The 24,489-nt window shown below is 46.1% G+C and overlaps 1 protein-coding gene across 1 annotated transcript in view; it reads left to right on the top strand.

Annotated features, from left to right (window-relative positions):
- The first annotated feature begins 4,974 nt into the window (after window positions 1-4,974).
- The window catches only part of LIMCH1 (LIM and calponin homology domains 1), a 175,596-nt gene continuing 156,081 nt past the window's right edge, over window positions 4,975-24,489 (top strand). Inside the window, exon 1 of the mRNA XM_080589355.1 lies at window positions 4,975-5,259. Coding sequence (XP_080445481.1) covers window positions 5,176-5,259 — 84 coding nt within the window. The 5' untranslated portion in view covers window positions 4,975-5,175. The remainder of the gene's footprint in view (window positions 5,260-24,489) is intronic.

Here is a 24,489-nt window from a genome sequence, read left to right as displayed (position 1 = left end):
ATACCGTTCTGCAGTTCCTTCTAGATGGTGCAGCCTGTTCCAATGCTTCACAACCCTTTCGGTAAAGAAATTTCTCCTAATATCCAGCCTAAACTTCCCCTGGTGCAACTCAAAGCCATTCCCTCTTTTCTTATCATGGGTGCATGGGAGAAGAGACCGATCCCCACCTTGCTATAGCCTCCTTTGAGGTAGATTTGGCCTTTTTTTTTTTTTTCTCCAGGTTATTCGTGAGGTAGCAGTGATTTGCAAGATTGATTATACATTGTTTCGGGGATATAGGAATTTCTCACACCAGAGGAAAGGCAGGGCTTGGTGAGAACATTAAGAAGGAAGGAAGCGATTGTTTGGGTGAGTGGGAGCATTGAGCACGGCTGTGGATTAAAGGAGAAGCTGAGCCAGGCTCTGTGCAATCAGCAGAGCCATCAGCGTGGGAGCTGGAGGCCTTGAGAAGAGGGAGAACCAAGTGCCAAAGCCAGAGAGGAGGGCCGGGAGGGGAAAAACCCACACCTAAAAGCATATCAGCACTCAAACCAGAGAGATATTGATCAGGGATTTGCACAGGGAACAGAGAGGATGGAGAAAGCCCAAACAATTATGCTTTGAAAGCGATGTTTGACTTGAATATTTACAGGCATTTATGGGCACGATCTCTCATTCTGAATGGCCTGCACACTGATTCATGAGGCTCAGAGCTAGCTGAAGAGCGTTGTGGTATATCAGATCCTGCATAATCAACAGCTTTTTAAGTCTAAGCAATTAATTAAATGCAAAGACAGACAAATAGGAAAGTGTCGGATAGTGCTCAGCTAGCAGGTAAAAATCGGATGCATTAACTTTCAAAACTCAATCTCAAATTCCCAATTAGAGAAAAACTGCTCTGCAAAAAGGCTTCGTGCTTTCTCCTGGGACAAGGTGAGAAGGGACAATGCTGCTTTTCTCCAGGGAAAGAGCAAGCCCGGATGATCCAGCCACCCCTGTACTCCTCAGAATGCCTCAGATCCTTGATGCCAAGTCTGACAATATGTTGCTGAGTGAGTGGCAGCAGGGAGAAAGTGACTGTGATAGAAGGCAGCACGGCAGGAATAAACAAACAGGTGCTGACGGCCAAGTGCTGAACACTGCAAATGTCCCCCAGCAGATGCCCCAATTAAATAAAACGTGAAGTCACAGCATTCGCCTGAGTGATCTCAGGATGCTTGATGTTCATGGGAAAGAACAACTAAAGCCCCCGTGTTACTTTGCTTTTAGCTTGTGTGTTTTTAACCAAAAACAAACAAACAAACAAACTTGAATGTCAACAGTCTTCCTCTGAATCATTTTTCAAAACTGGTGCTTTCTCTTGCTTCTGAGTGGATACCTTTACCAGCCTGCTCTCAAAGATTGTCAAACTGTTTCTGAATCTAGTTTTATCAATGAAGAAAATGCTAAACTTTTGGTGAAGATTCCTCCTACTGCCCTCCTCTGCCATGACAGACGCTGCTGTAAGGGTTCCTCTCGTCTGCTGGCTCAGCCCACCTCCCTGCTCACCTCTTCATACACGACAAGCTGTGAAAGCACACAGCCTGCCTTTGGTAGTCAGTAGAAAAATCTCCAAATATTCTCCAGCAGGATTAATACCAGTTGAGAAGCAGTCACGCTAAGGATGCTTTATGTCAGGGCTGTCCTACTTCCATACCTCCACCAGGCATCATCTGTGTTGCTCTTTGGGCGAGTCCAGCAGTGGCACTCAGACAATCAGGAGGTGATGTAGAGCCGTGCTGGATGCAACTACTCTTGTTTTATACCCTAGAGAACGAAGGCATTCAAAGCAGTATTTTTAAAATAAATATCATTCAGCCTCAAGTTCTCCACGTGACATTCAGTGGTTTGCCAAAGGGACAAGCAACCCAACGAAATGGGTACAAGTCCTCGAGCAAACAGCCGAGAAGCTATTTAGTCGGAGCAGCCCGCTTACGGCTGAGCTCAGATTTTCCCTAAACCTGGCCAGAGATTATGCAGGATGCTCAGCTGTGCCTGCGACGGGTGAAGCAGCAGGGCTGCTCGGAGTGCCAGTCGGGGCCGACAGATTGCTGAGCAGATCAGGAGACAGCAAAGCCCCGGGGCCAGCAGGATAGCCGCTCCTCTCCACCAGCCGAGGGGCCTCAGGCGTGTTTATAACAGCTTACAAAGAAAAGAGCAGCAAGCCAGGTGAAACGGAGGATTCTCTGCTGTCTCACCCCTTTGCTTTTTGTGCAACGTGTTTGGGGTAAAAGAGTAATTTTTCTGAGCAGGGGGAGCCCGTGTTCCTGGGTGCACGCTGTGGGAGATACTCCTTGAAGAAGGCTTGGCATCAGGTGCACGCAAGCAGAAGGAGCCCAAGAGTTGCTGGCCACAAAAAAGACCAGAACTGAAGACAGCTGAAGATCATTGAAGACCAGAACTGAAGACGCACTGAAGACCTGACCCCTTCCTTCAGGGAGACGCATCGCCATGGCACAAGCTGCCCAGGGCACAGTTTCCTTGATGCAAGCTTTTTCTTGGGATAAGATCAGGCCTGCCGTGACACAAACCAGGCCTTACTAACCTCCCTGCTGCTGTTAAAGATACCATATTTTATGTTGAAAGTCATAGGACAGCTCCTCTTTCCAGCAGAGCAAACCAAGTGGGGAGAAGAGCAAACCAGCCGACACAAGTCAAGCCCCCTTTGCACCCAAAAACGTATCCTTCATTAAAATCTCTGTTTTTCCTTCTGATCACAGCAGCAGAGAGATTCCTGTTAATCAGAGACCCTCGTCCTCTGTTTGTAACTTCTCCTCAACCTCTGCATTACACATTTTTCCACATCTGATGTACATAGTTAGTTTACCTGCCCACGGGCACAGTCTCCTTTCGGGCAGGGGGAAGCACCTGCACAACGGTACGGAGCTTTGCATGGATGTCTGCTCCTGCCAAGGTTTTCCCCTGTCTGGTAAGTACAGATGCAGAACTGTGATAAGGTGATAAGGACTGCTGAGATATTAGCTTGAGTTTTACTGGAAAGAAAAACAGAGAAGCTGAACCGAAGCATTTGTTTTAAAACAAGACACTTCTGCAAACAGCTACAAGGAAAATTCCCCTGTTTTGTCGCTGTTACAAAGTCCATTTGCTGCCCAATTTTAGCAAGAGAGGATGGCTATATTTCTGGTAATGCTGCTGGTCAGGACTAGCAAAGTGCCATTACGAAAACCTTCCTGGAGCTTCTAAGGTGCTTGCTTTCACATTTTGCCTCGTGTACCAATCACCAGGGTGGCTGTAAAAGGGGAAGAAAAACCTTTGCAAAAATCTGTAACTGGTATTCCAGGGGCTTACAGAAAGCCCTACTGCTCCCCAGGCAGATGGTGGCTTAAAAAATAAAATAAAATAAAAAAAAAGCTGGGCTGATGCTAGCACTGTGTTTCCATGGGAACAGGGAGGTGAGGATGCTGCAACGGATTTGACCAGATGAGAAGCAGGTTGAGGATTAGGATTAGGGAAGAAGTGGCCAGATTCCTGCTGCCACGCAGGGCTGCTCTTACACCACTAAACACAAGACAGGGCTCTTCAAAGGACTGCACTAGCTCTACATCCACCTGTCTTGGTGTAGACTTCATCGATTCAAAAAGAAGTCAATGCCTGAATGTGTTTGTAAGTGTTGGGGCACATTAGCTTCAGCAACCCTTGCAAACCGTCAGTATAAATGAAAAGCAGATGCCCACCTCTCAGTTTAAGACAAGGTACATGGTGGTGGTGGTCGTCCCTGCATCAAACTTGCGCCCCGAGCAGTACGATGGCCACCCCATAACTCGTTCTCCTACTTCCCTGTGAGTCGATGCCGAGATCACCAGACAGCAAAATCATACATTTGATATTGCAGAGTAATAAAAAAAAAAAAGGCAGGATAATTATTTTAAATTGTTAGTCTTCCACTGCCCTGGGAAAATAAATCTAATTGATGTCTGATATACATCGGTGGTATTTAAATATTACAAGAATCAGAAAATAGTTTGTGTTAGCATAGGCATTTTAAATATACTTATTATTCTCTTGAGATGGTTGAGATTACATTGCCAAAAATGACGTTTTCATCTAGTTGGTGTTCTCAGGAAAATCCCTGTGAACCTCATCTGCTGCTTTTCAGGTACCTCGCAGCTCCACTGATTTTCAAACCATGAATAAGGTCCAAAGGGAAATGTAGAGAACCACGGAGGCAAAATGGAATGGAAGTGGAGTCTAGTATATGAATTTCAGTGATTTGAGGAGGTTTGATATGAAGAGGTAGCGTATTTGGCCAGTTCCTAGCCACAAGCAGGATGCAGAAGTTCTGGATCGAGGCCAATTCACACCTCAGAGGAGGGAGCGCTGCAGAGTCGGTCCTGCAGCTTGCTTCCCATCAGTTTGCTGAAACCCAAAATGCAACCAGCTCTGCTGGGGAACCCCTCTCATCAAACCCCTTAGCAGTTGGGGTCAGTGTTTGCACACCTGTGTTCCCAGCTCTCAGACATCCTTCTGAGCCGGAACAAGCACCGTGGGCTCACCCTTCAAACCCGAGCAGATGAATGCCTTAGTTTTTAGGGTTTGGCTCTAAGAAGGCCCTTGCGATTTTATCCTTCTAGAAACTTCCCCGCTCAACCTCAGGCTCGGGAGCCCTCCTGCTCCAGCCAGGGCTCCTCACCCACCGCAGCCGAGGCGTGCGAGCCTCCGCAGGAGGAGGCGGCTGCGTTTGCTCCCCCTGCACGCAAAACCACACAGCCGCACGCCCCCCCCCGGTGCAGCCGGCTGTTAGCGCGCCCCGGCAGGGGCTGCAGCCCCCCGGCACGGCGCTGACCCCCCGGCTTTCCGCCCCTCGGGCCCGGAGGCACGGGCGCCGTCGCCCTCCCGGTTTATTTTTAGCCGGCGGCGCGGCGGGGCGGGCGGGGCGGCCGGGGGAGGACCGGGGGAGGGAGGGAGGGAGGACCGGGGGAGGACGGAGGGAGGACGGAGGGAGGGAGGAAGGACCGAGCACCGAGCACCGAGCCTCGGCGGCGACCCGAGCGCGGGCGAGCAGCGCCGCCGGGGGGCGGGGGGGGTGGCTCGGAGGGAGGGGAAGCCGCGGGGCCGCGGGCACCCCGAAAAATAAAAGCCGTCCTCCCGACGTCCATCCACGGCCCCGCTGCGGGGCGGCGAGCCGGGGGCCCGCAGATGGCCAGCCCCGGGCTGGAGCTGGCGGCAGAGGGTCAGCCCCAGCCCGAGCCGGCCTTCGGCGAGGCGCAGAAGTGGATCGAGGTAAGGAGCGGGCGGGATGCGGGTGCTGCTTCTTCCTCCTCCTCCTCCTCCTTCGGGCTGGCCCCTGCCCGAGCTCAATCCCTTAATCGCATTTCCCCTCCCCGGCCCTAAGCAGGAGCAGGGAGGCAGGTGCGGGGAGGCCGCGACCCCCAGCGGGGGGCTTCCTTGGGCAGAGGGGAGGGGGGGGCAGGCTGCGAGGGACCCCCGGCACACTGCGGGGAGATGGCGCTCCCGCAGCCTCCAGCCCCGCAACCCGCAGCCTCCAGCCCCGCAGCCCCCGCCGGGGGAGCCCCGCAGGTACCGCGGGCGCGCATCGCGGCGGCCGGGGGCGCGCATCGGGGTGCCCCCGTCCCCGCGCCCCCATCGCCCCGGGCCGTGCCCGTCCCGCGGGGCCGCCTCGGCGCTCGGCTGCGGTGTGAAAAACAGGCGGGTTGGGGGGCGAAACGAAAGGGTTAAATATTTTGGCGTGGGGCGGTAGAGGCGCTGGAAATAGCCCGTGGTCCGGTTGCGGGTCGGGAACACGCGTGAGGGTGGTGTCAGCCGAGATGGCAGGGGAATAGCTGCCGGCAGCTGCAGGCTTTGCGTTTAATCTGCAGCTTTCCGTAAGCCGCAGGAGATGCCGGGTGCCTGGCGTAGTAAGGCAAATTCGCCTGGAAATCGCTGCAACTTCACGATTGCCCAAACCCCGGGGAACACTGCAGACAGTTCGGTCCCAGATTCGGGAGTCTGTCGGGAATAAGGGTTCACCCCAACACCAGCCGAAAAGGTAATGCTGTGTCAGGCTTGGGGGAATTTGCACTGACACAGCTGGCTGGCTGCTGCAGGACCGGAGGCAGAAAGGCAGTGAGGACCGGGGAGAGACGGGGTTTTGTGCCGATGGAAGGTGAATGGGCTGCCTGGAAGAGGAAAAGGGGAGCGCAAGTGAACGCCGGTTGTCTTGGGAAGACGAACCCATAGCTATACATCCCGCTGTGTAGCAGGGGACCCGGAGGGAGGCACATGACCCTGCCATACGTGCGGTACACGAAATACCCTGTGACCACGAGTGCTGCTGGCTGCTGACAGAGCCAGGAACTCAACGGCAGAGCAGTCCTCTGTAGGTAACGAGGCTGCCAGCAATTACCCCGGGCATGATAATAATTAAGGGAGTGTAAGCCTTCCTGTCTCAGAGCAGAAACTTGTGGGTCAGGCGGAAACATCCCTCCTGGGCAGTTTGCTCTGCCGCTGGCCGTGACGGGTGGTCTTACGCCCGTCCTTGTGTGATGCAGGGCCTGATAAGCAGGGCACGAGGGCTCGCAACGCCTCGTGCACTTGATGCAGGTCCAAGGGACCCGCACGCATAGAAAGGAAGCCGTATATGGCTTCTTGCGCTTCCTCTGTCGCTGTTTTTAATCTTCTGGGTGTGTGGAAGGCAGGGGTGAGATGTGCGAGGTGGGACTGTTACTCTTGGCACCTTCCTCCCTCTGGGGAGCGTGGCAGGAGCCGGGGGCACTGCTGTGGCTGCGGGGCTGGGGGGGAGCGTCTGCTTCTACAGCAGTGCCCGCAGTGGGTGCTCCTGCTATGGGAAGGGAGGAAGGAGCTACCTGTGAAGTGAATGTGGTTTAATTTGCCTCAAGAATGATATTTCCTCCTAATCACAGCCCGGTGTAAGCTCTGGGGCATGAGGGTTATTACCTCGTACAAAAACGTGGTCAGCATTCCCCTGATGACTTGGACTGAGCAATTATGCAGAACTTGACATATTAGTCCAAAGTTACTGAAAAGCGACAGCAGTCTTAACATCCCAAGATTTTGTTTATTACGGGTATCAAAATTCAGTGTGCTAACCCTATTGATCTGGGCAAAAACCAGAAACGGGGGTCATGCCGCGTCCGGCCCCTGGGTCCATCTGCTCCAGGCGGCTCTATGGTTATCTCTCACCAATGCATTTGTTGGCCTAGAGGTGTTAGCAAACGTCCGGTGTGTTGTGGCTTCCAACTCAGCTCTGTATGTTTAAAATGAAGTGAAATCTCAAAGGAAAATAAAATAAACAGTAGCTGTTGTAAGCAAGGCTGCTGAACCTGCCTTGTACGGAGAAGACAGACTTGGTGGGGGCGTCAGCAGTGGGAGACAGCTTAAAACCTGTCTTAGTCTGTGAAACTGAGCTGCACAAGGAAATGGGGGCAGAAATGGGCAGATCTGAAACTCTGAGCTGGCTGTGCATTTTTATTTCTACAGAATAAGTTGTGTGGCTGGCGGGCTGGATTCTCATCTGGTTTAAATAGTCGTATGAGCACTGTCACCATTGTGCAGCGCTGACAGGAATCCGCCCTGTGGTCGGCACCGCATTTCTCCTCTGGTGGGGCTGGGAAGGGCGGCTGCCCTCTTTCGCAGATGGAGAGCCAAGACACAAAGTGGTGAATGTCTAAATCTTCAAGGACTGAGGTACTTCCCTTCCTCCAGGCAGAAGGTCTCAGAGGCCTTTATTTACTCCTGGGGCGTGTGATGTTTCACCAGAACACGTCTCCGGGGTGCCAGGAGTTTTCTTTTCCCTCCGTCAGAGTTACTTCACAGAATAGGGCAGCCCAAGTTGTGCTGAAGTTTGGGTGGTTCCTCGTAACAATCCTTCTCCTTTTGTGTCTCCCTGGAGCTCTGAGCCAGAAGTGCCAAGGTGAACACCTGAGCAGGCCAAGGGCCCCGAGCTCTGATTTCAAGTGGTGTTAGACTTGACGTGAGCTGCGTGTTGCACAAGGTGGCATTTGGGGACTCTGTGGACTTTCCGCTTTGATCGTGAGGTACTTTTGGTAGGAGGTTGGAGTTCAGCCTTAATCACATATTTAATTCTGCATAAATATCAACCACACTTCCCTGTGTGTTAGAGTAAACCGGTTCTATTATTTTAATTTAGCTCGGCATGCACTACTTAAGTAAAGAATGCCCTCTTAATGATAAAATGAACCATATAAGTAGCACTCAGAAGACTTAAAATAAAGGCACCTGATGAAAAACCCTGTGAGACAGCTCCATCGGCCTGCATTATTAAAGGTGCAGTATCTCATTTCAATTAGTGCATCTCAGTTTCACTGAAAGAATATATCAGCCTTGTAAAGTGTAGTGGCTTGCTAAAGCGAAATAACAAACCTAATTTAATCTACTGGCCTGTAATTTTAAAATGTCAAGGTTCCCAGTATGTGTGCTTAAACTAGAATAACTGATGGCTGAAAGAACATCTGTATAAACAGAGTTATTCTTGCTGCACAGACTCATAAGAGTAATACAGTAATAAAGTCGCATTTAATACTGGTGCAACTCCTCAGGGTATTGTTATCTCATCATCACACCTCCTATCCTTGCCTCATTAATATGCTCTATCCTCATTGTTGAGACTTGGTTCAATTAGGGATGGCTTTTCCATAGACTTGTATTCCTTAGTAACTTTGCCAGCTGATAAGAATACTTCCTTTCTAGTTGTATGGTAATAATAAACAAGGCATGTTTTCTGTCCCCTGTAGTCAGCATTTGACTTTGCCATTCCCTCTAGATGTGTATGGGCTAAAATGCAGCAACTTACAAGTCTGGCACTTTTCTCATATATGTATTCCCCTACAGAGTGCTCTTGTTAGGGAGAAATTCCCTAGCCAGACGGGTTTGTTGGTTGTGAATTTTTCTCTGTACCGCCGTTAGATTTCTGTATTGAAGGCAGCAGTTTTAACTTGGTAATAGTGGCCTTGCATCTAGAAGTGGGGCCAGGTGTGTTATTTAGTGCTTCTGGATGTGTCAGGTCATACAGCAAAACAGGCATGTTATTTCTACACCACTGTATATGTGAAATGATGCGAGGGGTATAAAAACAGCGATTCAGGCAAGTAAACTTCATGTTACTGTCTTGCATCAGGAGTCTGGAAACAACATTTCTTTAGGGCATATCTCCCTCCTGTGCTGGAGAAGTTCTAGAGAGCTGAGGCTTATGTCTCCCATTGTGAAAATGGGACTTATATGGAGATGGAAGTAGTTCATTGACAAAGTATTTTCTGTGTGGTGAAGGGACTGGATCGGATAATCTGCTGGAGGGGTCTGGAACGTGTGTAATTTACAAGCTGGGTTATATGGCCTTGGAAACATGGTATGACACTGAGTGTAGTGCCCTGACTTTGAGGAACATGAGAGATAAAGCTCTTTTTATTAAAAGTATTGGTTAAGCACACTGATTGGCTGTGTCTATGAGTAACCTACATCCTGCAAGAGGTTGCAGGTTGCTACTGCAGTAGTGTTTCCCAAATATGCATAGACATCTAGTCTGCCTTTGCTTTCAAGCAAAATTTAAGGTTCTTGAACAGGGACTCTATTCCTAGAATGGTGGTGCCTCTAGCCAAACTGGGACCTTCAGTTGCCACTGCAGTCTCACAGTTACTTGGACAGGAATAGATGAAATCCAACAGACACTTTCTACAGCGAGCAGTTCCAGAGAAGCCAGTCTGACTGCCTGTAGAAGTATCTGAGTACAACCATTCAAGTGTGGACCAGTGCATGCACTAAGCTTTAGGTTTGCATGGTTTTATTAATCAGATGTTGTAGGATGTAGATGTTGTTGGTGAGTTAGCCTCCAAACAGTGTCCGCAGTTCAAATTTCTCTCTCTCCTTCTGGAATAGTGTCTTACGTACTTTACATAATATATTGGGATTGAACTTATAAAAGCGAGCAAGTTTAGTTATCTAGACTAACTCTGCCTGACCTGTTAGTCTATTCCAGTAGTATTTTGGGGCTATAGCTTTGTATGATGAAGGCATTTGCCCAGCTGATGAGGGGCTCCAGCAGGCAGGAGGGGTGCTGTGTCCATCCCAAAAACCACTGGGGGACTATAACAGATAGATTCTCAGTTACCTCAGTGGGCTTTGAACAAGGGCCTTCTGCTTTGGAAGACAGTTTCAGCCGACAGGTTTGACAGTGCCCTAACTTTCCAGCTGATCTGTCTGTGCTAATCACAAGTCTCTCGGCTTGGTGGGAGAGATGAGGATGTTCCTCAGACTAGAAGGAATCTATGCAAATAGTTTGGACAAGCTGCCTGATTTGTGGACAGCTAAAGTTAGGCTAGATGAGTATTTCCCACAACGTGGGAACTATAAAGAGTCAAAAGGTGGCTGACTTCTGGTCCTAGATGGATGTGAATTCAGAATAATTTTACTGTGGTTATTGTGACTGGACGTGGAGAGGAATTCTTCTCTTCTTTCTCTACATCTCCAGGGCAGCATTTAGTGGCTGCAGATGGGGTTGATGGGATGCTCTTCGTTCTGGCTGAATTAGTCATTCAGTGGAATGAAAAATAAATTGTTCTAAAGGGGTGGAAGAACCTGCCCAAACTCTCTGACCTATCAGACTATCATCTTATAGAAATTTTTTCTTCTCCCAGTTGCCTGGCAGCTGACCTTGTGTCCTGTGTACATGGACCCAATTCCCTTGTCATGAGATCCATTTAAGCCATGTTACAAGTAGCGCTTAGCACAAGAGTGGGAGTAGTGGGAACAACAATGCTATTGATAAAGGGATAATGTCAAGGAAATGCAGGATTGAGTTGTCAATTGTCTTAAAACTGAATTAATTTCTCCTTTCATTGCTAAAATTTTAAAATAGGTAAAAGATCTGCCCTTAAGACCGGAGTCTGGAATGCCATTATGTGACTGGTGGTAAAGACCTGTTGAACGCAGCTATTCAACCTCATTGCATTTGTTCTGCTAGTGTTAACTACATTTTTGGAAAAAAAAATAAAGGAAAATGTTTATCCTCTAGAAAGGAAGGTGGAATCTTTCTAAATAGGGAGAATTAACTAGATGATCAATGTGGTAGACTCATTTTCTAGCCTCTAAAATGTGTTGGCCAATCTTGGAAGTGTTACTTTGCCGCAGGTTATACAAACGATATTATCTTTGGTTTGGAAAAGCTACCAGTCTAGGAGCTCTTCATCCACAGATGAACACTTTCGTGTATTGGTTCTCTGTAAGTATCCCAACAAGAACAGCTGGGGAAGAATGTCACAAAGAAAGCATGATTTATGGGAGTGAAAGTGCCATTTGAAAGGGCAGTTGATGCAGCTGCATAGGGGGAAGGTGTGAGCATTTTGGCATGCAGGCTCCGAAGATCTAACTTTCCATCCCTCCAACATGTCATTTAAGAAAGAAACCACTCTGTTCCCTTGCCTCACTTGGTCTCCTCGGTTGTGATGATTACAACAGTGCTACTATGGTACCAGTAACATACCATCAAAATTAATAGCTGAAACTTCTTGCAGCTATGCTAAGAACCGTATCAGGTGAAAGGGCTGCAGCATATGTCCTAGGGACAGACTCGTAAGAATGTGATGAACTAGAACACACCCCGGCTGAAGCTGGAAAAAAACCCTACCCATTACTGCCTCTTATTTATTAAACAGAAATGTACTTGCTGTACCTGGGACAGGCTGACCACCCCCTTGCTGCAGCACAGGGTGGGGAGTGACCGCCTGGGGGCAGCTCTGCTGGGGAGGGCCGGGGGGGGACACCAGCTGACAAGGCAGCAGTGTCCTGGCAGCGGGAAAGGTCAGCTCGTCATGGTTTTTCTGGAGCCAGTGGGTTGATGGAGGTGGTTATTTGCTTCTGCTTGGCACTTGCTAGGCCACACGTGCAATACTGCGTGCAGTTTTGGGTCCCACAATACAGGAAGGACATCGATAAACTGCAGTAAGAGCCCCCAAGCTGGCTGGGGCTGGAGCACTTGTCCTGGGAGCTGCGCTGGAGAAGAGGTGGCTTTGGGGGGACCTGGCAGCACCCCCTGTATGCATGGACAGGTTACTGGGGGGACAGAGGCAGGGCCTTCACAGGGGCCTGGGCCAGGAGCATGCAATACTTGTCATAAACTAAAACGGGGAAGGTTCCGACTTGGCGTGAGGAAAAGTTTCTTCACCACGGGGGCAGTTGAGCATTGGTGCAGGCTGCCCAGAGAGGCTGGGAAACCGCCATCCTCGTGTGGGTTCGTGCCCGACTGAAGGAAGTTCAGAACAGCCTGGCCTGGCCTAGAGCTGCCCTTGCTTGGAGCAGGACGTCAGACTTGGGGCCCCCAAGGTCCCTACCAGCCTGAATTTTTCTGTGAATCTGTGGCTTCTTGAAAGTGGGTGAATAAATATCTCTTAATTTTATTTTCAATCCTACTTTATTGGTTGTTTATATAATTGTCACGTTTAAGCACCGATTCACATAGACAAGATCCTTCTCCATACAAAGGCAAAACCCCTTTGGCTTTCGACAGGCATTTTCAGGGTACGCTACTGAGTTTCCCTCGTGGAAACTCCTCAAGGCAGCATAAAATGTGTTTGGCTTCCAATCTAACTACTTTTACTAATCCTCTTTTATTTTGGAAAACTGAAAATATGATCGATTGCCTTTGCTTGGTGAGATTCTTTTTGTTATTTAATTCATTTTACACTGCTATTATTGACCAATAAGGAATTTAAATTATTCCCCTTGCTTTTCAAGTCTTCAGGTAATGTGCAAGTTTAATACTTGAGGATTCAGTTGTTGAATCCTTAAGTGGTTCTTTGTTCATGGTATTAGTTGGTTATAATAATCCTCTATCTTCATAGTCAATCTGCTCAGTTCTAGTATAACTCACTCAAAACTGTTAGCTAGTTTCTTTTGATTATATGTATATATATATAATGATTACTGCTAGTAATCCTTCCCACAGAATGGCTCACTTAATGATGGAGTTATTAATAGAGCTTGTTCCTGATGTTAAAGTTGATTTAAAATAGTCTAGGGACTTCTGGGTCAGTGGGGAAAGCAGAGAATTCCCTTCATCTGGCTGTTTGAAGAGAAGCCTTGTTCTGCTCTTTGGAGATCTCATGCCTGGTGTCAAAGACAATTTGATTTTGAAATCAACTTTGACAAGCTAAGATTTTGAAAAATAATATTGCCGTGGCTTTTTGGCTCTAGCATTGTTGTCAGTGATTCATGGAGCACTTCACAGGGTAAGGAGCAGAATGGTGGAGAGAGAGAAAGCAATTCTTTAATTCACCTTTCTACAGCTGAATGCGTAAGGTAAAAGGGAAATGATCTCCATTAATCTCTCCTTCACAGACATTTCTCCATGATCCTGGTTCATGCTGGAAATAGGACTGGGATTCTTCCATTATGTGATCCGTAGTGAGTTTCAGGAACAGCACAAAAGGAAAAATTCTCCGTGATGTCTCTTCCAGCCTCCCAGATGTCCCCCACTTCATCCCAGCCCTGTGGTTGTTTACAAGCTATACGGAAAGTGGCTGTATATACTTAGTGTGCTGAGAAAAAAAGAAAAAAAAAAGTCGTCATCCTGAGACTAGATATCTTCCGGTTGTTTTCTTTCCTGTAGACATTGGTAGATTTTTAGTTCAGTATTACAATCATGAGCACTGAAGTCTCTGGCTGGATTAAAGTACCATTTAAAAAATAAATTAGGCTGTTACCTGCCTTCGGTTCCTCAGACCATAATTTGCTTTGATTCAGGTTTTTCTCCCCAACAGTGAGGGGCTGAAATCTGTAAAAGGTAATACACAACAGCTCCCCCAAACTTATTTTAGTTCTGATACGTCCAACAAAAGTGCAAATCAATGCCTTTGACTTCAGGAATTGATAATGCTTGATAGCACTGCAACATCAAAAGTCCCTTACACAGGATGGGACTGTTGGAAGGAGATATTGTGAACTGAAGACGAAGAGAAGTGTACCTTTCAGTGCTGGAACTTGCCATTTCCAGAGGTGGCAGAGTTGAAGGAAAAAAGCCCCAAACAACCTTTCCATTTGTATTTCAACAACAGGCCACGGACAAATACAAGTAATTGTAACCTTTACTCTGACTTGAGAAGCAGTCTTTCTTTTGCGTAAGAGGAGGCTGATGCCCATAAATAACTGATTTCAAGTGGGAGCAGAATGTTTGCATGGCTACAGAGGACACCAGACTGAGATTAAAATCTCTTCTTGGTGCTTTGCAAGCAGTGTTTTCTGTGTACGCACACAGCTACATTATGTCCTTGTAGTCCCAGCAGGTTGTGGCTCTGGCAGAAGGGTTGCTACAACATCCTAAAACGAAGACAATAGGTATGGATATGGGGGTTACATTTTCTTTCCTTCTCTTTCCTTCTCTTTCCTTCTCTTTCCTTCTCTTTCCTTCTCTTTCCTTCTCTTTCCTTCTCTTTCCTTCTCTTTCCTTCTCTTTCCTTCTCTTTCCTTCTCTTTCCTTCTCTTTCCTTCTCTTTCCTTCTCTTTCCTTCTCTTTCCTTCTCTTTCCTTCTCTTTCCTTCTCTCTTTCTCCCTTTCTCTCTTTCTTTCTCTCTTTCTCTCCTTCTCTCTCTCTTTTATTTAAAAAAAATGATAGCAAATATATAAATATTTTTCTGTTTATTGTTTTCCTGACTCTGATGGGTTGGTTTTTAAAGTTGTGGTTTGGAAAAAAAGGAAGTGCTTATTTGGGAGCATGCATGTGCAGTGTGTGTCTTCTGCCAGTGTTTGGATCAATTAAAGATAGCCAAGAAAATAAACTGTTTTCCAGAAAAATGGCACTAACAAGAAAAAGGAGATTTCAGAATCAGTGAGTCAGAAAGGTGACTCTCTCCTGAGTTGAAAGAAATGGTACAAAAGCGTAGCCTAACATCCTACCCCTCCCAAAACCAATTCTTATTTTGACAAGGGGGCCTTCAGTTTTGGAAAAACATGAAAAAAGCCATAAATCAACAAAGTTCAAGCGACTCAAATTATCTTTTATTAGAAACAGATTGCCTTTTCTAAAGAGAAGCAAAAATACCCTCAAAACATTTTAATTACGACCATGCAGATCTTCGATCTTGCCGGGGCCTGATTTTCTCCTTCTCTCAGCTCAGTGCCGCCCTGCCCGCGCTGCTGCTCTGCCAAGTGTGCTGGACTGATGGCCGCTTGTGTGGAGAGCGAGGACGTTGCCTGCTGGAGGTACGGGCTGTAGGGAATGCCACGCTTCTCCCCTGGAACAGCCCGGGCACACGGCCCCTTCTGAAACTGGAGGTGGCGGCTGTTGCATCGTGGTTCCTGGCATCCAGCGCGCCTTGGATTGGCACAGCACAGCTGAGGGGTTAGAAATTCCCTGCGAGAAGGCGAGTGTAAAGGGAGACGGGTGTTAAAAATAAAGCTGGTGAAGCTTCGCCTCCCTCGCTTATCTTTCAATGATTATTTCTCCCGGGGAGCAGTAAGCAGTCATATTTGCAGAGGCTCACTTGGTATGGGTGCTCTTTCAAGACGAGCATCGACTGGAATTTATTGCAGGCGCCCGTATGAGGGATGCGCTGCACTTGGTGTTAGAGGCACCTCGGAGTATCCCAAACAAAAAGATTTTTCATTTAAAAATGCACCTCAGTAATAAATGCTTTGGTACTTCATTTCTTTCCATCATACTGCTTCTCGTGAGTAACTTCAGGGGAGAAAGAAAACAAAACTGTTGTAGGTAGCTGTGGGGTAGCTTGATGAGAATGCACAGGGTTAGCTCTGAGAGGACATTCCAGTCACATTTAATAGAAAACTTGTCTACCAGTGCTGTGGGATTTTAAACATTAGTTTCCATTCATTGTAGTTTGCTAGTGTCTCTGAAGTAGTAATGCTGTATAATAGTTTTAATTCTTTCTTTTGCATTTTTGGATTTCAACCAAGACTCCTGATTGCATGTTCTGGTTATGGGCAGGTCTGGTATTGTGGTTCCCCTCACCCCCCCTTCCATATTTGTTAGTTTTTCAGTGCCGTACTTAATCCTACAATGCCGTACTGGCTTTTCTTTTTCATTTTAGAGTTGTGTGGAGAAAACTTGCTTTTCAGCTTCCCACATGAAGGGCCTTGAAATCAATAGATCAAAGCCAGAGCAGACTACTTGGAAGCGGCGCAGTCTCAAACTGTGCTGAAAGCTTTTGTTTTCTGCCTTTTTCCTGTCCCTTGGTATCTCCCGAGAGAAGGGAGGACGCAAGGGGGATGGATGTCTGTGCAGGGGAAGGGGAGCACCCTGTCGCTGTGTGCTGAGGGTACAGGACTGCGTACAGCACACTAGGAGGAGCTGACTTCCAGAAGTAGCAGTGGGGGCGGCCTTTGTGCAGGGTGGGGAGCTCTGATACGAAACACCGACGTGGCACGTTCCCATGGCTTGAGCTGGGCTCCAGTGCTACTAGGGAATAGGTGGTGGTGGGAAAGGGGCTGGTGGGGAACGGGGTGCTGGTGATACCTATGGGCAGTGAGCATTTCCAGTACGTGCTTAGGGCAGGGGGCTTCAAACAGAAGTGAAGCTTCGGGGTGGGAAACGGGTAGATGTCAGTACTTGCTGAGAAAGGACCCGAGCTATAAGAAACTACTCAATGAAGAGAATGAAGAGTTTGAGGTTTTCTTTTAGGACTGCGAGGGAAGAGGTGGATATCTGAAACACCAGATGGAATGGAGTGAATGAGCAAAACATAAGCTTCTATTTTTGCATGTGGTGAGGAGGAAGGGGCCCTCAGATTTAGCTACAACTGCATACAAGGCGTAAGTGGTTGGCAAAGCAAACGTGACAGTGATTGTGAAGTTGAGGTGCCTGTGCCTGGCAGAAACATGTTAGTGTTTGCTTTGATTATGAAGAAAATCTTTCTTCAATGAAAAGTATGTTACAAAAATGACTCTTCAATGTAGAAAGCTTTTGGTAAGGGGAGGTCACTCCAGCTGTGTGTACTCATGTCCTCTCTTTTCTGCAAGTGCATCATAACTGTTTTCCTTAGGATGCAGCCTGGCAATTTCCCCCCACACAACTGCATTTGGGGATCTGAAGTTTTTTTGTAAAAAAACACACTCGAAGCAGTGTTTGTTGCCCTGTGCAAATGTCCTGCTCCTCAGAACTACAATTTCTTCCTACCAGAAGCCTGATGAGCCTGAGGGAAGGAGCATATCTGGGAATTTCTGGAGTGGGGTAAGTATAGCTTTCGCTCCCAGTGCAGTGGCAGAGTATTTGGGCTAGCACAACTGAGAGAATTAAGACTTTGTTCTTGCTAATAAAGCAGAACACCTCCTCCTTGCTCATCAAAGCCCATCTGACTTCAGATCTGACTTTTGGATGGCTGGGGTGCTCTGGGCCATTTTACTTGCTGTTTGCGTGGGCAAGGTTGGGGGATTTTGTTTTCCATAGGTGACTGCCAAGTAATCCATCAGTTAATACGGAGCAGATGAGGTGGCAAAAGGTGCTCACTTGGTGCATCTTTGTCACGTGGATGCTGCCAGCTGTCAGCATGCTTTGTGCCCTAAGTGTTTTAGGTGTCTTTATGTGGGGAAAATGACTATTGCAAGCTCTCTCAAATAATTTCTGTGTAGTTGATCATCCGTCCTCCTTGTGTCTTCTGGTGCATATATCTTCAAGGCTTTTCTTCTTCTTCCTGGGTTTCTGCATGGGCCCTTCTTTTTTGTGTTAATGGAAGGACTGATGAAGCTGCACTGCCACTTGAAGCACTATCATAGGGACCAGAGTATGTTTCTTAGGTAAGACTTTTGGTATCTCTTATTTCCCATACTGTCTGTTGGCTCTTTACCGAGTGGGTGAGGTGTTGGCTCAGAGCAGCTGCAATGCCTTGAGTGTCTGATGGATGCATTTGAAATTATCTCTGTCCTGTTTCACTGTTTGGACAAAGCCAGTCCAGATCTGATGCAGAGAAAAAAAAAAATAAGAAGTATAGTTGAGTAAAGGGAAGGAGTGGAATTTGGATAAAGAGCATCAAGAGAAGGCAACCTGTAACAGGTAGGCCCTTCAGGGAATATAAACTAGATCAGGCAATTGCGATCCAGTGTAAATATATATATTTTCCCGTACACACACTTTGGGGAGCCCTGGTTGGAGTCAGAACTCCAGCCCTGCTGCAGGGGAGGTGCAGGTTGTTTTACTGGAAGTATGAGCTAGCAATTCTACTTTCGGGAAGGTGCTCACAGAGTCTAATATAGCTTCTCTGGTACGTAGTTTCTGTGAAGTTGTTTCTTTTCTTAACAGTTCTTCCATGCCAGCACGTAGTATCCCTTTCCACTTCAGTGGAAAGCGAGAAGCATTGAGCACAGATATGTACTGACTCGCCACATCTTCTTTTTGAAAGAGACTTGGACAACTCTCAAACTTGTTCCAGAGTTACACTGCTGCTTCTGAAGAGAACAGTTGCTTGTTTCCTTTGTTGGTTCTGCTTTCCTCCTTCATACTCCCATTTTTAAGGTAGAAGATAGCGGTGGCAGATGTTAGTTAAACAGTGGTGTTAGTTCCTGCTCTTTGTTTGGAGGCTGGGCTGAATGTATTGCTTTCCGACCCTAAGCAGTTGTTTGTCTATTCAGCCTGAACAGCATAGCATCCTGACAGCTGTTTTGCTGACATTTCTCCCGGTTAGTAATTCACTTGGATTAAGGGCTTTCTGCTGCCAGAACTCTACCGGGAGCGTGCTGTCACTTGGCAGACCCATTAAACCAGTAATTCTGGGCTGCTTAAAAAAATTTAACTTGTCCTGCATCCTTCGTATTTGGAGTTCTAGCTTCTTTGCCCTGTGGGCAAAGAGTAAAGGCTTACCATCAATACTCTCTTTTTTTCCACCTCTTCCCTTCCCTGCAATATTTTGAAGCCAAAACCTTAAAAGCCAGACTTTGTTCAGCTTTGCTTGTTCTTGGGGCATGCAGATACTGCCTGTATGCTTGGGGCTCTTTGTACAGCCCTTCCCCAAACACTCGGTGAAGTCTGTAAGCAACAAGAAGGTCTCCCTCAGCGTGTGTTTGTGGTGTTCACTCCCTGAAGATGATTGCTGTAGTTTCCAAATTTCGGCACGTAGGTAGCACAGTCCTGGGAAGAGAGTGACTGTAATGGTGGTGCCGGTGCCTTCTCTCTGATGGTGCTGATGCTGCAGGTCGTGTCTCCCCAGCCTTCTCTCTTGGGGAGGTGGCACCAGCAGTTCTTGTCAGCACAGCCGGACCTCGAGGAGAGTACTTGGTGTTTTGGGGACCCTTGGTATTTGAACGGCCATTCTTCTTGCTTTTCTGCTGCTTAGCAGTCACCTGGAAGCTACTTGTATGCCGTGGTTTGGGAGCTCCAGTTTTGAGCTCCTTCTGTGATTAAAATCAAGAATTGGTAGTTTAGTTGGACCTGGCACGGGTCCAGGCTGGATCAAGAGGCTTTGTTTCCTTATGCTTGTTGTTTTGTTGCTGATAAGCGGGTAGAAAGAAGAACTCGGTGCTCCCCCAACATCTGCTTCTTTTCTAATGCATTTCTCACCGGCTTTGGATCTCCCGCATGATGAAGAGAATGCTAAGAAGACGTATCGGTCTCTGATGATCTGCGTCTGACTTCAGCTCTAGTGACACCTATTCACACGTTGTGTCTATAATACCCTGTGCAATTCTAGAAAGGATTGTGATAACACCTTTAATTTTTATCATATGAATATGCTTTCCCTGGGCTCATCAATTTGTCCTGATTTATCCTGCTGCCTGAGTGCACAGGATGAATTTCATGTGCTTCTGGTGAGCAATTCTCTCGTGGGCTAAACCATAGGTGTGAAAGGAGAAAAACAAAGGTGGTTTTCATTATTAGAAAGAACAACAGCATGAATAGAAGGGCAAAAGAACTGATGGCCCTTTCAACAGGAGATAAGTTTCTAATACTCTGTTCAGCTGATGTATGTTGTATTTTTAGACTTAAATGACTTTGGTTTAAGACACTGCTAATATAAAATATCAGCCCATGTTATATTTGGAAAATACGTGGAAAAGTAGGTGTGTGTTCATGAAAATGATCTGACACAACAGAATTCATTCTCTAGAAGGAAAGAATAATGTTCAATCCTATTTAAAATAATAATTCCTGCTACCATGTCTGTAATAGAAGGTACATCTTCTTGAAACTGAGGACTATAACTGACCTGCTTACTTAGATTTCACGAGCAGAAATATTTACTAGGTAAATTCAGAGAAATGGATGGAACATGGCTTTCTGGGCCTTTATCTTTTGCAATTAAAGTTAAAAACTACCAGCATTGCCCCACAAACCCAAAAGTAGTCTGCAACATCCTATTTTTATACATTTAAATGGGAGGTGTCCCTTGTAACAACCATTCATTTTCTCCTGCTATCCAAATATTTCTAGCCTTGTGATGCTTGGCTAGATCGTACAGAAGATGCACATCCCCTTAGGGGTGCTGGCCAGGCCTGCCCTCTGCTGAGGACGCATCTCCTCCTGCCGTGTGAGCCATTCTCTGGGACTGCCAGGTAGAGTGGGTGAGCTCTAGCACCGCTGGCAGGTGCTGTCCGGGTCGATCCTGCTTCTGGAGCAAGCAATAATTCAGGCAGGGACTGGGTGCAGGGATAGGTAGGAGTTGGTGCTTCTTGCACTGGGATTGTGCTTGTTTGGGAGGAATTACATCTGGTTACCTTTATAAAGTTATTTCTTATTTTTATTTTTTCCTTTGAAGAGTTGACTCCTCGTAAGTCTGGTAAATATTTTTTGGGAATTCTTCAGAAGGGGCAGCCAAAAGGTGCAGAGGAAGTCTTTGGCAGCATGAGCTGGAGACCAGCACCTCCCTCTCCCCTTCCCCTCCTCAGGACGTCGCAGAGAGCAGTGAGGTCGCCTCTCAGCCTCCTGGTGCAACACCCAGGATTTACCTGTGTTGGGTTTGTGTGCTGAAGCCTACGGAGATTGCCAGCATCACCTGGAGTTTGACAGCCTTGGCAGTGGTCTAGGCTGGAGAAAGAGATTCTAGCTTGAGATGACTTCTTTAATTATGTAGTCCTTGATGGAGTGATTTCACAAGTGTGTGTCATGAAAGACCATGTGTTGCGCGTTTCCATTGTTGGTAATGGGGTCTCATTTCCCTATTGAGTCCAGACACTCACTAGCTTTGTCCCCTAGCCCGCAGATTCTGTGGTGGTTTTTGTACATTGAGAGAGCGACTCCTGGTTTCTTGGTGGTGGTGGTCATTGTTATGGTAAGGTTACACCCTTAAACTTTTATAGGAGCTATCTGTTTTAGAAATTTGGCATGTTTTTAAGAGTAACTTGGCCTTGCCCAGTTTGTTGTTTTTTGTTGAGGCTTTAAGTTGGGTTAACAGAAACAAATTCTATAACACAAACCATAAACAACCATTTGGTACAGGAAAATAAATGACTTGCATTTCTTAGGTACGTTGATTTTATTAGTATTATTATTTTTAATCTATTACAGTGACCTCTATTACCGTACAGATCAGTCGGTATAATAGTTGAAGAAGGTTCAGTGTATTCATCTTAGAATACATAACTTTCTACACCAACAGAGCTTTCACGTGTACAGTACCAGAAAATCCAGCTTGATACCCTCATGAACAGCAGAGTGTTTAAGAAGACAAGTGAATACTAATGCAAATGATAGTTTCCTTGGAATTACATTTTTTTTTCTTCTTATTTTTCATTTGAGCATACACTTTGACTGTTCAGTCTTTTGGCAGTTTATCTCCTGTCCTGTATTTGCAGCTTTTGTGAGACTAAATTGCACACAGAAACTTAAAAAACAGAAAATTACCAAGATTACAACGTGCTGTATTCCTGCTGGGGAAATAGGTGGGATCTTATTTCACTCATGCAGTACCCAGCATCTTAGAACCTGCGTTCACTGAAGACTGCTAAACACCAGTGAAGTAGGAGCTATTTGAATAATTACATGTGTAAGTTTCTGTCTTCAGTCTTGGAGAACGTGATGAAATCTGCAGGGTCAAGCCTGCTAAAAGAATAGAATAGTGTTGTCTCTGCAAGCTATTCTCTGCAATTCTCCTTCGTGGGCATGCATATTAAATACATGGTCACTGCTATGTTTCTTCTGAGTATCTCTTTAGTGCGCAGAATGAATAGTGCTGCTTTTAATGAGCAGCTATTCAGTATTTCACTTTCTCCTCACTGTTCAACATGCAGTCCTATGCCATGTTTACTATGTGCTATTCAAACCGAATCCCGAGGACAGAATCACTGGGTTTCTCAGCCTCGCGTGGTGCTCATCACTACAGTATCTTTGCAAAAACGTTCCTTGCAAACATGAATCTAATTTCATGTCGTCACTGCTAGTACTGGGACTGTGTTTCGGGGAAAATAGACTCAAGACTGCGTGCTAATTTGAGACTCCAGACCTTGCATTCTTTGCAGTGTACTTAGCATTCAGTAGCATTATAGAGGCGCAGCTATGGCTCTCCTCCATGCACTGGGATGCCAGGCACTCACGGTAAATGAGCAACGTGTGACTAGCAATCAGCTATCAAAACCTCGGTATAAAGGACTTGATTAGAAACACAACTGAGTGCTGTGGCACAAGCCAGGGTAGTAGTCAGATCTCAGAGCAAGACATGTGATTACCTGAAATATAAAATCATCTTTCCAGCTCCCTGCTATTCCTTCCTACTTGTGCTACCTACATTACTTGTGCTACCTACATTACTTGTGCTACCTTGCATTATACAAGCAAGGAAATGTCATTTTCCTTGCTTGAACTGTTTCTCTCTGAGGCTTTCAATCTGTCTCCCGTGATGTGACGCTAAGTGACCTAATGAATTTTTCTTGCTTTAGTATCAGCTCTTTGCTCTTGGACGCTCTCAGGCAGTTTCCTTGTCTCCTGTTTTCTCAGTGCCATCATTCCCATACCTCACCGGACTGTGTTCTTTAAAGCTGGCCCTGGCCTAAATGAGAGAGCAGTGTGGGTGCTGTGGGATCACAAGATTTGTGTGCCATCCTTACTGGTTCTAATGGAAGGAAATGCCCTTAGTTAGATAGTTAGATTATTATTACTATTTTTTATTCTTCCAAGATGGAATCCTAGTGATTAATTTCCCTTACTCATAGGTTATAAGCTGCTGTAATTATTTGTACTCTTTTGATGAGCATTGTAGACCTTCTGTCTTCACCTTCCTGGATAAAGCCCATCGAAGACATTGTTCAGCATGAATTTTCTGACTTACTGTAGACAATTCAACTGGAATAAATCATTTGTCATGTTTATGATCACTTTCCGGAAATAAGAAGTCATGATGAATTAGGAGTCCATACATTAGGAATTTTGAAATGACCATTATTAATAGAGAGGTCTGGGACAGACTAGTCGGTAACATCTGTGCTGTTGTGTGGAATTGTCTATTCCTTGGTATGCAGGTTGTCTGAAATCTTTGGCTGAAATTCAGAATGTGGAGGTTAATAGATCAAAACTTCTCTGTCATAAAGGCTGTAGAAGTTTATTCTGTCTATTTGTCTTGGTAGTGGATCTGCTTGATATCAGCCGGCTATTCTAAATCTGCTTTATCTCAATAACATCTTCACTAACTTCTGTAGTTACGAATAAAAAGTCAAACTGAAATGTTTCATTTGATACCCAGAATTCTCAGGGTTGTGCTTTTTTTCCTTTGAAATCTATAATGTCTTGTGGCAGATTTGAAGTAGGGATCTATTTTTAGTTTAAAAATCTACAAATTTCACTTGCCTTTTTTGAACCAACTACAAGGTGTAAAAACTGCATAAGGCTGTTAGGTACATTGAACAAGAACAAATACATGTCGTTTTTGTAGTGGTGGAAGAAGAAATTTCAGAAATTCTCCATAATACAGTATTCATAATAAGTTTGACTAGCAACCATGGTAAACTTCATCCTGGTAATCAACAAATCAGTTCAGTATCGTGGAAGGAGTATGAGTTAGAGTCCAAGTGGCATTTCTGGTGTGACCCACAATACAACAGTGTTTTGAACTTAAAGTATGCTTAAAGTTCACAGGTAGTGGGCATTCAACAAAATAAAGGATTCTTATCTTTTCTTCTTCTTTTTTTTTTTGTTCCTGTAGTTCTTCTTTGGACATGTACGAGTCTTGTCACAACACAGACCAGTCAGTGCAGTTGTAAGGACAACATTGTCTTGACATACAACCTTTCGGTTACAAAATACATTGAGTATTATCAATGCAAACTGTCGATAAGCTCAGGTCCTACCGTCCGGTGATTCTGTTCCATCATGATACTGGGATGTCTAAAGAGAAGGAATGCACTAAGGGTGTATGTGTACCCACACCCACACACAAACCATAGATTTAAAATTATGTTACCTTGCACTGCAGCTAATTTTTGGAATGCTCTGGGGACAGCAAAGTGGTAGTATCCAATTCAGGTCAAAGGTATATTTCTTAAAGAATCAGTCTTGCCTTGATTACTCTTCAGGTTCTACAACATTTTGGCTATGTAGAAAGTACGTGGTGACCC

This window comes from Anser brachyrhynchus, assembly GCF_964034855.1.
Source record: "Anser brachyrhynchus genome assembly, chromosome: 4".
Lineage (NCBI taxonomy): Eukaryota > Metazoa > Chordata > Aves > Anseriformes > Anatidae > Anser > Anser brachyrhynchus.
Note: the sequence above shows the minus strand (reverse complement) of the source record. Positions and strands in the feature narration are given on the sequence as shown.